At 42.1% G+C, this 12,946-nt stretch overlaps 1 protein-coding gene across 1 annotated transcript in view; it reads left to right on the top strand.

Annotated features, from left to right (window-relative positions):
* Positions 1-12,946, top strand: part of ALKBH8 (alkB homolog 8, tRNA methyltransferase) — a 40,014-nt gene that overhangs the window by 14,012 nt on the left and 13,056 nt on the right. Inside the window, exon 7 of the mRNA XM_084261402.1 lies at positions 9,184-9,290. Coding sequence (XP_084117528.1) covers positions 9,184-9,290 — 107 coding nt within the window. The remainder of the gene's footprint in view (positions 1-9,183; positions 9,291-12,946) is intronic.

Raw genomic sequence — 12,946 nt, 5'->3', positions numbered from 1 at the left:
TACCTGGTTTAAAATAATATGTGTATGTCAGCTGGGTTATATTTCCATGGGGTGAAACACAGCAATTGTGCAAATTGGTGATACAGTTTTCTTCAAATGATTTTAAAGAACTCTTCCTGGGTCATGCTGTGTTTTGAATTATTCTTTATGACCCTAAGAGATAGCATTAACCAAGAAAGAAGCTTTTTATTTGGTGGTGGTGGTGCGTTTTTGGGAGGGTGGGTGTTTTGTTTCTTTTGGAGTCCCATCCCTCCCCCCGCCCCTTTTTTTTTTTTTCCTATTTATATGCTTTTCTCTGCTAAGGAATTATTTTATGTCTTTAAGCAATTTCTGTAAATTCATGCCCAGATCTCTTTTCCTTAGTAGATTTCCCTTTTACAGTGAAGATACAGAGGATTAAGAAACAGGCCATATGGTAGTTTCTATAGCAATGGATTAAAAACTCTGTCTTGTGAGGTATGATGCAAGATTTCGTTTGTGAGGGCACAGTTCGCATGTGTGGTATTCTGGCAGTTCTCTGTTACTGCAGTGGTCTCTGGAACAGTTGTTGTGGTTGTGAGAAGGGCCAGATGACCTTTGTTTCAAACTCAGGCTGAGTAAACTCATCATTTCATCCTTCTGAATTACAGATCTTGAGCACTGGGCTATTTCCATACTACTATCTCAGTGTGTAGGGGGAAAGATTATAGTAATAACAGTGTTGAAAGAGGTTTCAGTTTAAGGCAGGACTGCTTTAAAAAGAGTTGAGGCATCTGCTGAATCAATACTTGGGTACCCTATTTAATAACTACTTGTCTGTGGCGTTTGGTCCAGGGTTAATACACACTTTAGCCTTTACATGTAGATGTGTACATGTGCACTGTATGCCTGAGCTCCTGTGTAATCAGTGGGGGCTGAGTCAGTCCAGCCTAAGGGATGATTCAGCTCAGACTAAACTAGACATCTAGTGTTTGTTTTCACAGGTTTCAGTTCCCTGTCAGGATTTTTAAAAATCTATGCTCAAATGTAGATGTCTTAATCTTGAACTGAATTACTATTCCCACACCATGACTTACAGTTAGCTTGGATTCCTGTACTACAGTATTACAAGCAAAAAGCTGAGACCTGTAGAGGAGAATAAGGTGTGAAGAACAGCCCTGATGTTTGTGGAGAGTGAGGGAAGATGGTTTTCCACTATACATGGTGATGAACAAACAGCCTGTTTCACCCATGCCCTGAAATACCCTGAACCCATAAGGACTTGGGCTGTTACACACCAGCGATGGCACGCTCCTACATGGTATGAGTGTACGGCCTGGAATGTAAGTATTTCAGGTCCTCTTTCCTGGAAATGACACTCTCATTATGGAGGTGTTTCTTATTCCATGTTTGGCAGCATTTACTCAGCCAAGGCCTGGCTTGTCGGGTATCAGTTGTTAGTTATCTTATGTGCAGGCCCAGTTTGTGGTCCCTTACACCACTTCTGTTGTAGAAAACTTGCAATTAAATGTTATAAGGATCAGTAGCAGGACCATAGATGTACAGGTAGGGTGGCATGGAATAAGATTATGGGTGAAGAGAGTCCTGCTGCATTTATTTGCAGCCTTGGTAATGTGGAAATTGCTGATTGTATCGTGTTTCCACATCCAGCGTGTTTGTCAATGATCAGTGATTTTAGAAGGGTGCTCTTCTTGAACACCTTTCTGAGCAGGTTTCCTTTTCTACTTAGATGTTAAAAATCTCTTGACGATTTGCAAGACAATAATTTGTGAAAGAATTACAGATATGCCACAGCACCATAGGCACAGATGTGCATACTGGCACCCTGTGAGTGACATCATACTTGCATATAAAGTTGTACTTTCAGAACAGCTGCTTCTGTGTTATAAGGACTTGTTCAGTGGGATCTCAGTAGACATTTGGTACAGCATTAAACATGTAAATAAAGATTATTTGCTTGCAGGACATTGAGTAATATATTAAGTACAAGCCTGAGGAGGTGTATTTGAGGATGCAGAACTACTTTCTTGTGATGCCTGGGCATTATATCGTAAACAGATTGAACCACCTGAAGGCCACTAAGATTGGAAAGTAGAAGTTGTGCGTGCTCCATTAGAGAGCAGGTGATACAGAATCTTGGAAACTTCCTTCCCAAAGGAAAGGAAAATGAATGATTTCATACATTTGGGGCACATTCTGCTCTGGTGTAGGTGGATGCAGTTCCCTGTATGTCGGTGTAGTAGCACCCACGGATGTGAGGGAAGACTTATGACTGGGAGAATGGAAAATATTACAGAGGAGGGTAAGTCAATAAAAGAAATTAAATGGAAACTAACAGCATTAGCCTCTTGCTTTCTGTGTCTTAAAAGAGTTAAAGCTAAGAGCTAGGGAGGCAATTTATTAAAGGATGGAAATGGAACGTTAGTGAAATGAAATAAGCTGGATATTGTTGAGAATTTGACTGAGTCTTTGTCTTTGGATTCACAAAAGGACCTCAAGGTCACATGCTGGGGTTGGGTAGCATTTTATGGAAAGGAGAAAGTTACACTGATGGTGGCAGAGGGAGGGAGGCTTTTGTTACGCAGCTGTTGCCTTTTACTGTAGGGCTTGAAAGTCTTTCTGTGTCAGTCTTAATATTCAACACTGAGATTTAACATGGGTAATGATATGAGAAGGTGCAAGGGCCACAGGTAATACCCTCACATACAAGGGAAACTTAATACTTTTAGTTAGGAGGAGGAATCGGCATATTTGACGGGTAGTCTTTAATGAATGAGGTTTGTGTTCTACTCTGGCTGTTCAGTCAGCAAGATTAAACAGTAACCCTGGTATTACAAAGAGGGCCTTTGAAACAAATAAGAGTCAGCTTGAAAAGGTATATGAGTGAGGCATAAATATTTGTAGCAGCAGGGACAGCTCTTGGAGTGGGAACAGCAGCATTCAAAGGTTGGTGTGATGCTGGCACCAGTACCTGTAGCATCCCAACCTCTGCTGAGGCTGGGCAGAGCAGCCACCCAGTTGGACACCATGAGGAGCCAGCATCCAGCTAGAGGGGTGGCAGCACAGGGTGTTGCAGTAGAGATGCACACCTGGAGTGCCTGTGTGTGAGCCCGGGTGCCTTTGCCACTGGTGTGTGCATGGGGAGCACCCACATCTCACAGGAGGGATGTGAGAATAGGGGAGGCCCCATTGCCAGGAGAAGGGTGAGTGCTGGTGGCCTGTGTGGCCTCTGAGGAGGTGGTGTGCAGGTAACTGCACACTGTGGGATGAGAGCTTTGGGGATTAGTTATGAAGGCTACTGTGAACTTTGTAGGTGTTTGTTAATATGTCCTAGGCATCTAGTGCTGTGGTTTTTGTCTGCTGTTCCGGTGACGCTCATGCTCACTGTATAGCTCACTGGTTGCTTGTTATTTGAGCGTTGTTAGTAAATCAGTAAACTACTTTGACCCTGATGTGATTTAAACCACAGGAGTTGAGCATTTTTTCCAGTTACTTAAAGTATAGAGCTAAGTCTTTGAAAGATGTAATGCCACAATGTTGTTAGATTTAGTCCATATGACAGCTGTCCTCATAGGCAGGGTGGATGAATCCTGTGTTTGTCCCCTTTCAGCTGATCTATTTCCCTCCCCATCCTTTTTTCAACACTTGTGCTGTCTCATAAGAAATACACCACTTTCCTGTTTCTTGCTATAAACTGGCAGGCTGAGTGAATCAAACATGGTTCTCCTGATGCTTCAAACACTTTGAGCTGCAAATAGTAATCTCACTTCTGGGAATACATCCAAGCAGTGTGGGTCATTTGGCCTCAGGGCTGGAGATTGTCTCTCATGATCTTTTGTTCAGAAATGTGGGTGTTCCCAGAATGGGTAAGTTTCAGTGTGAGTTGTTCTTCAGTGGCAGTGATCATTAATGAGACCCAGTGGTGGAGGAGTTAACAGTGTATGTCAGCTCTCATGGTTGGTGTTACACTGGTTGAAACACTTCATGTAACTTGGAGTTGGTGAGCCTCAAAGGGGTGTATCCATTGGTACAGGGGGACTGGTGTATATTCCAGCTAGCTGTAACAAGACCTGGAGAGAGAGGATAGGAAGCTCCTCCATCCAACAGGACTTAGCTTGGAAATTGTAATAGTTTTTCCCCTTCTTGTATGCTACCTGAATCTTGTAAACAGAGTACAGACAAGAAGAGAATTTGTTATTGTGGAGTCAGTGGCATACAGAGTAGCTCGGGAAGAAACTATATTGATGTGTGGTTCAGCGGATACACTCTCTTCCTTGAGGTTATCAAGAAAGTCATTCTCTTCTCTGTGAGGTCTGACCTTGTTATGAAGTAATGTCTGTGTATTGAAATAGTTTTTAAACGCTCGGATGTTAGACTTCAGATAAGTGGAGGAAATATATAGGTACTTAAAATGACACAGAGAATTCAGGAAGATAGTCATGCATAACGTGGATGGAAAATCGAGTACAATTTTGGAAGGGAAGAAGCCTGTTAAGTGTGTTTAGCATCTGACTAGCATCACTGTAGAGATGATATGCTTTGGTGTAAACGTGGCATGGGGCAGGCCTGTGCATGTGTTGAGAGATTTTTGAGGTGTGCAGTACTGAAGCATTTCATCATCGTGATTGTCAATGTTGCACTCATTTTCTCAAGTGCGGCCCTGGGGCATGATACAGGATATAAATATCAGCATAGGTTACATAAGCTAGATTTCCTATGATGTGGGTTATTCAGATATTCCTGTTCTTTTTCCCCTTAAAGTTTGGCATTTTTTCTGAACTCCAGATTTTGGAATTTAGGATGTTTTTTGCAGTGAAAGGCCCTGTGTGTTACTGCCTGCCTCAGCCCTGCGTAAGCCAGCAGGCTCTTCTCTCTCCATAGAGCTCCACTGTGTTGTTCCAGTTCCATGTGTGGGTTTTAAACCTCTTAGCTGTCTTTGAAGTAGACGTTCTTTTTCATCTGTTTTACATGTGGGAAACTGCTGTGTAGGCTGCTAATGTGTCTTTGCTCTTTGAAAATTCAGTAAATAATGTCAGAGGCTTGAGAAGCATTCCACATTGTACTTTTTTTAGCTTTAGACTATGTGTCGTCTAAGGTAGTCTATTAACATCAAATACAAATTGCATCAGAGACAGAGCTTAGAGAAACAATGTTGTCGTTGCACACTGTAGCAGTGAAATCCTTATCGACATCATCCTGATAGCCCTGCTGCATTATTGCTGTTAGGCCTTTGGATCGTTACTTATTTGATAGACCAGTCATTCACCTCCATCCTCCTGCTCTCTCATGAAGTGCAGTACCATTGCCCGAAAGGCAGTGCAGACTTCTTGTTCCCTGAGGAGCCTAGAAAGATGAACTTTCCTTTTTCTTTTATGCTGGGTTCTTTCCTGGTTTCTGCATTGTGCTGTGTGTTACACTACAGGAACAATGCTTGTTACGTGGGTGTCGCTTTGCTTTGATGTTTATCCATCCTGGAAAAGCTGTTTACTGCTTCATGTGTTCCCTCATCATGAAAAGTCTCTCTTAAATAAGCTAGCATCATGACAAGATATTTAAATCCTCAAGTAGGTATTATTAGCTGTTTTGTTTCTTTAAAGATTTTTTTGGTATACTTACTGATACGCTTTTTCCATAGTACAAAGAAAGAAGGTGAAAGTTGTATGAGATCAAAGCGTTCACTATTTTTATTTTTGAGTGTAATCCCTGGATGATACACCATGGGCTACCAGGAAATTTGATCTTTATTGATTCTGCCACCTAAGAGAAAAAAGAAAATAGGTAAAAACGAAAGTAGTAATTGGAAATAGCTCCTGTGGAGCAAAACTGTCATGAAGCAGATTGATTCAGCAGCGGCAGAGTTGCTTTGTTGATTGTAAGTCCTTAGTAAATTAAAAAGAGGACCAAATGCGTTAATCTTTTGTGTGCATGTGTGTGACAGTGACAATTTAGAATGTTCTGCCAGGATAAAGACACATATAGGAGTGTGGGAATGTTATCTACTTCATGCAGTAATAGGCTTTTCAGAGATAAGAAGAGAGTTCTTCAAAACCCCTTCTGGGTTAAATGTTCTTTACTGTACTGTAAACAAAGGATGGAAGTGCTCTTGCTTCAGTTTTTTTAGCATTCAGATGCAGTTATTCTCGATAAGGGAATGAAATAGAGGAATTGCACTAATTCTTCTCAGATGTTCACAGCGGGCTCCTTAAATTTGATTCTCTGTCTGAATTGCAACATCGAATTTGTTGTTAATAGAAAAAGCACAAAACTTTAATATGCTCTAGCTGAGGATCTCTGCTTCATAAGCTAAAGTCAGTTTGGGATTTGCTTTTTTGACTCTTCCAGTTACTGCCAATTACTTAATGTCATTGCCCGTTTGCAAGCAAATAAATCCTTTATTTATGTTTTCCTCCCAAAATCATCACTGCTTGTCATCAGGGTGAAATTTATTTAGAAGGGAAGCGGCCACATGGTGTGAGATAACACGGAAGTTTTTCCTCCATGGAAAAGTAGGGAGCAGGGACAGAGCTGGAATCCTGCAATCGTGAGGACTACACTTGCCAGATGCTATATGTAATAGGTGATATCCTGCTTTTCCACCTCAAATCCTGCACCATCAGAAATCTGTTTCACATATTCTTGTTGGCTTAGCATAGCTGAAGTTCAGCTGTGAGGACATGCTCACTTTTACTGCCTGCTATTTTCTTGCCGCTTCTGCCTAAAAATCCAGCTACTAGGGATAGTTTTATGGCTTCTCATTCCCAGCATGCTGTCTGCTATAGAGCACTCTGAACCTCCGCTGTTTTGGATGCACAGTTGTTAACTGGACAGGGCTTGAGGTGCACCTTCTGCTAAGAGACTGGGGTGTGGGAAAAGGAACTGGAGATGCATGAAGCAGCAGAGAAGGCTGGAGGAGCCATGTCCCACTGCTCCGTAGAGTCCCCACTCTGGTGTGCAGAGAAGCGAAAGGGAATGAAGTGATATTCCAGAGCCTGGAGGGAGATGGGAACTGAAGTGTAGGAGGCCCCATGGAGCTGGTAGTCCTTGACTCTTGGAGAAAGTGCTCTTGTTGAACATGTGCAAGAGCAGGGCTTTGTAGCTACTTCTGACACATTTGTAGCTACTCCTGACACAGAAAGAAGTACAGGTAGGTAACTGAGTCTCCGGGAAGGAGTCTGGACAGTCTCATGTTCAGTTTATTCTGCCGTACTTCTGAAGAGACCAGTCTCTATCTTGTCACCTCACACCTCTCCCCTCCCAGCAATGAGGCAGAAAGGCAAAAGACGGACTGACATACCATGTCACCCAGTTAATCCAACCACTTCCTTTCCTACTTCTTTTCTTTTCATACTTCCCTCCCTTGCTGGTCCTGATTAGACATTCTCTGGCTTCTTCACCTTACAGATAGCTACGTCTTGTCAGAGAGGCTTGCATCTAGTTGTGCTCTGTAGGACAGCCCCACCATCAAATCTACGAGCCCTTCCTCACCCCATACCTCTTTGAGGATACCTACAAGAAATTGCTGAGTGCAAGTGAAGGAGAATATTAGCAAGTGACTGCCATTCACTTCTTTGTGTATCTATATAAATTTTTCAGAATCATTAATTGGAGCTTATAGGTAGGCTTTACTCCTGTTCCTCCATATCTCTTCCCTTTCAACATCACTATTTGTCACACTTTTCATTAAATTTAGATAACTCAACAGGACAAGCTGTGTCACTCTGTGGATAGTCCCACAGTGTAAATATTTTTTTTTCTTCCTAAAAATGTAAACACCATTGTAGTTTGCTCCAGTGTTCACACCATTAAATAGCAAATGTTGTAAGTGGTAATTTGTAGTGTTCAGAAGTCTTGCTTGTTCAGTCTCTGTCTTGCTATTTTTTGGTGCTGAATGACTGATCATTGCACCACTCTTTTCTCTTTGTTAAATGCATCTGTATGCAGAAGCAGAACTGTTTAATTTGTTTCTATCTGGCATACTGTAGTAAGTCTGCTTTTAAATTGCATACTTACTAGGTTACAAATCAGGTGGCAGCACTTTCATGGTGCTAATTCTCCAGTGTAGCGGGAACTGCTGACTTGAATAGTTTGTGACCACTTGTCTTTTTTGGCAAGTCTTCTGTAACTCGTTTGGATTGCTTAAATGACCTGCTCCTTATTTTCCACAGCAAGAGTTTCTCTCATCTGGGAAATGTAAAAGGATAACATTCCTAGCCCAAGCAGAAACAAAATGTAGCACTGCCATCTGGGCTGTGAAATTGGAATGAAGCTGACAGCATTACCTCAGTACATTGCCATGGCTAGTAGCCAGGTGGCAAATAATAAAAAGGATGGTCTGGTAGTTGGCATGTTAGTCAGGATCTGGGAGACTGCATGTGCTTGTGCTGCAAACCTCCAAGTATGTGGGCACGCTGGAAATTAGTAGTGTGTCTACCTGAGTTTTAGTTCTGTCCCCTAATACTGGTTATCTAAATGGTGTTTGTCCACCTGAGTTAATTGCCTGAGCTCGATCTGCTGTGAATGGACAGGCATTTCCAGAGGGCATGGGGTCATTTCCACATCACTTCGCTCTAGTTTTAGACAAGGATGAATCGCTCTGTGGAGATACTTGTCTCTGAATAGACTTCACAGAAAGAGAGTAGCTGGCAGCCTTAGCCCAGGTACCCAACTTGCAGATACCTGAGTTTCAGGAAATGAGCCACCTTCTCCTTTTATGCAGTTGCCTTTACCTGAGGGGTAGTAAACCTGTTGTACCTCATAGGTACACACAGAGATTAAACGATGCCACTGTGTTCTCACAATACAAGCAGTAATACTGTGAAAGTAAATAAATATACTAATTTTTAGTAGTTTAATTACCTATATATACACACCTATATAAAAATATATTTATAAATCTGAATATATGTGTATATATATGTATTCAGACTTTTGAACACCATGCTGAAAGGGAGAGTTATTAAGGACAGAGGCCTAGAGGGTTTTACATCCCTAGGAAATATGTACCTGTTTTGTGGCAATATTATCATAGAATCATCAAGGTTGGAAAAGACCTCCAAGATCATCTAGTCCAACTGTCGTCCCCTTACCACCTCTATTACTTACTAGTATTCTCATGAACAAAACTAAGACTTGAGAATGCCTGGCATGTATGTGAAGTGTTGTAAGTCCTGCTTATCTGTGGTGGCTGGTTTTGTTTCTTTTTAGATTGTGATGGATTTCAAACACCCAGATGGCCATACAGTGGCAATTATGCTGCCCCGATGCAGTTTATTGGTGATGGCTGGAGAATCCAGGTACCTGTGGACACATGGGTATGTGCATTGCTGATAACAGGAAAAAGAAGTATACAATGTTTGTTTGCTTTATTCATGACAGCCTGTATTTAAAATTTCTCAGAATCAGGTTTTATAATTGTTATTAAACAAATTCAGACCTCTGCTCCAATGCTGCTCAGGTTAAACTGAAAGAATTGGGGATTTTAGGAAGCTAATTGCCAGTCCCTGGGCTGCAGCTTCCTGCTGCTGCCACAAGTGAAGTTTCCCTCGGAAATTGCTCTTGCTTAGATCTGCAGCGTGAAAGTCCTTAGTGACTCAGAGCTGGCAAAGAATTGATTGTAGTGCAATTAGCTTCACCATTTTCTTTCCCTCATTTCAGCCCACAGCTTTTCCCACTGGGTCACATATGCCAAAGGCTTTAGCGAAAGGCTGGTTTAAGACAGTGCCTTTCCCTGCACGGAGGGCATGAGGTGACAAAAGGAAGTCTTCCTGAGCTCTTCCCAGCCACTGCAGGGACACTTTAATACTGATAAGGCTGCATTGTACTGAGATTTCTTGAAAAGTGTTTTAAGGGTCTGCTTATTGTAGAGTTTAAATACGTGCTTTTTAAATCCTGGACCACTGGGAGATACCTATAATAGGAGTGCTGAAATTGGCAAAAAGGCTAAAACCTTGGTGAGCTCTGAGCCCCAGCAGCGTGCTTCAGGATAATGTGGAAACCCTTATGGGACAGAAATACCCATGGTAAATGTTTCTTCCATTGTTTGACCCAAGCCATCACTAGTTACAACAGTCAATTGGAGACACTAATTGCATTCTGTGCAAATTAAACATCAAATCCTTTTATTGGCAGAAGATTTTTTGCCTGTTAATTTTACTGGTTAATTTGTATTATGAAGAAGGGTGAATGTGAACTCTCCAATGACCTTTAAACTGTTCATTTTTATAGAGCGCTTATACCACCTTTATGTTCCCTCAATAAATTAAATAGTTGTAAAAAGCAGCCGGTACTTTGGACGTGCATCATTATAAAAGCCCTGAGAAGTCTTTGTTACTTTGGGGTATTTTTTGTATGCAAGACTGAACATGGATGCCAGCTTTATAAGCTGCTTATTCTGTCCTGTCGGGTACTGTCAGTCATCTTGTGGAAAGGTTATCTGCAGCTCTGAGAACATAAGACACTCTTCCCGTCAGGGAAGCAGCGGGCAGCCCCCAGCCCTGGGCATCAGGCAGCTCCATGGGAGCAGGCTGAGGCCAGGTTGGGCTGTCAGCCAGGGGGTCAAGGCCAGGATCAGTAGGGCAGTGACTGTGCATACACACATCTGAGGACACCTCTGGGGCTGTAGCAAGGCTCAGTAGGACAGTCTCTGTTTAAAGCAACTCCCAGGGAAGGAGGGATGGTCCTTTCTGAGTCCTCTGGCTGTCTTCACAGCAGCTGTCTCCAAGGCCACCAACTCTGCTCTTTCCAAGCTGGCCCTGGGCAGCCAGTCTCTCAGGACAGGGAAGCATGCACTCGGCACTTGCAGTACTTGCAGCAGGCATTCAAGTGGGGTTAGTGTGCCTGTCTATGAAGATCTGGTATCAGACTATTGCTTAATTCATTTGTACCTCCAAGGGATGCTTGTCTTTTTTGAGAACCAATCACATAAACCGTTAAAAGAAAGATCCCAGGTCTCTCTACTCATGTATGTTGGTCTTGCCCCAGTGCTTGTCCACCTTTCCTAAAAATAGTTTTTCTGTATGTTTTTAAAGGCAGTTACTCAAATAAACACTAGGGGAGCATACTGTTGCAATCAACAACATTAATTATCCAGCAAGCAAATGTAGTTAATTCACTTGTCTATATAATGTCGGGATGCATCTTAGATCATTTGTGACGCCTTTTATCTACTCCTCAGAAGTAAAATTAGAAAGCAGGAAGTTCAGATTTGGAATTAATTTGGAAATGTTTTCAGTGTGTATATTTGAATGCCAAGGAAATTAGAGATTTCATTGTGACCCCGATAAAGTGCACAGGAAGAGAAGTTTTCTTCTGTTCTCTCTGAAAGAGAGACCAATGGTTAAAAAATATGCTACACGGTGTCATCAAGGAGCACAAAAGAGATGTGCTCTTTTTGTTTCATAGGTGAAAGTACACTTAGGGTCCTAATGAGAATCACTTGTGGGTTTTTTTTTCTGATGAGGTTCATATTTGGTTGGGTAACATGGCAAAACACCATTTCTGACACCTGCAATAGAACCACTCTGTGTCAAGCAAGAGGATTTGCAGCATTTTATTTTTGACAATGAGAATCCTATTTTCTAGCTCAGTCTTTATGTAGAATTCTTGCTTCTAGGTTGAAACTAAACCTTGGGGAAAAAAAAAGACTTATTTGTGAAAATATTAGCTGTTATTGCAGCAGGTACAAAAAAAATGAGATAGGAAATCTGCAAACTCAGGATGTGAAGCTCTCCTTTCCAGGAGTCTTGGGCATCCTCAGCTGATTATTCCATCCTAGTTTCATTATCTTTGTTATGCCCAGAGATAGGACAAGAGGCAATGGGCACAAACTTGAATATAGGAAGTTCCACCTGGAGATGAGGAGGAACTTCTTCACTGTGAGTGTGACAGAGCTCTGGGACAGGCTGCCCAGAGAGGTTGTGGAGTCTCCGCCCCTGGAAATACTCAGAACCCACCTGGATGCTGTCCAGTGCAGCCTGCTCTAGTGATCCTACTCTAGCAAGGGAGTTGGATTAGATTATCTCCAGAGGTGATTTGGTGATCTTCCATGAACAAGGCAGTTCTTTATTAGATCCCAGCTTTTCCATAGCTGCCTTTTGGAAATTGCCATTCTTGAGGCTGCTCCATGTCTCCTTTTTGCAGCATCTAGTTGGAGCATCAATGTAGCTGCTTCCTGATTTCCAGGCAGAAAGGACCTGAACTCTTTCCCTGTGACTGGATTAGAGATCAGCTTCCCTGCAGCAGAAAAGTTGGCATACAGCAAAGTTTGTCAATGCTGATCAGGCTGTAGGCTGCCACCTTGGCATTCGGATCACTCTTCTTGGTTAAGCACACGCACTGGTCAGCAGTTTCATGTGACCCACAAAAAAGTTCCAGTGGAAATCTGAGATGAGACTGAATGGCAGGACACTTTTTCCCTGTCCCCCTCCCCCAGGCCCTTTTGGCTCAACCTCTGAGGGTTAAACTCAACTAACCACTGTAGAAGTTAGTTTTATACTGAGAGTTTGCCCTGCTGAGGGTCAAGTACTTTGAAATCAGCAGCTCTGAAGGGCCTTCCTGAGGGATTTTGGTTTAGGTTTGTGTTTTGGGTTGGTTGTTTTTTTCTTTTTAAGAAATTTCTGCATTGATCTTCTTAATGACTAAGATCAGGAGGTGGTTTGGTGTGACAGTAACAGCTTTGAAGTGCTAAGCTATTTCCCTGAAGAGTTTCCAGTATGTTCTAAGAGTATCTACTTTTTCCCATGTGCAAGTGATGGGAAATCACATGTGGGTGCAGCTCTTTCTCTTCCCTGATGTTGAGTTTCGCATTTCACTTTCTCATTTTCTTCTTCTCAACTTTGAGAGATCCATTTGTAGAGCTATTTAAAAGTCTTGGGTTCAGTACTTTTTTGTAATGTAAACCTCTTCATAAAAATTATTTGGAATTTCTGTTACTCCAAGAAAGTTCCAAATCAGTTTTGTTTTACAAATT

Source organism: Gallinula chloropus (genome assembly GCF_964237585.1).
Source record: "Gallinula chloropus genome assembly, chromosome: 1".
NCBI lineage: Eukaryota > Metazoa > Chordata > Aves > Gruiformes > Rallidae > Gallinula > Gallinula chloropus.
The sequence above is the reverse complement of the archived record's forward strand: the minus strand, read 5'-3'. Positions and strand labels throughout refer to the sequence as shown.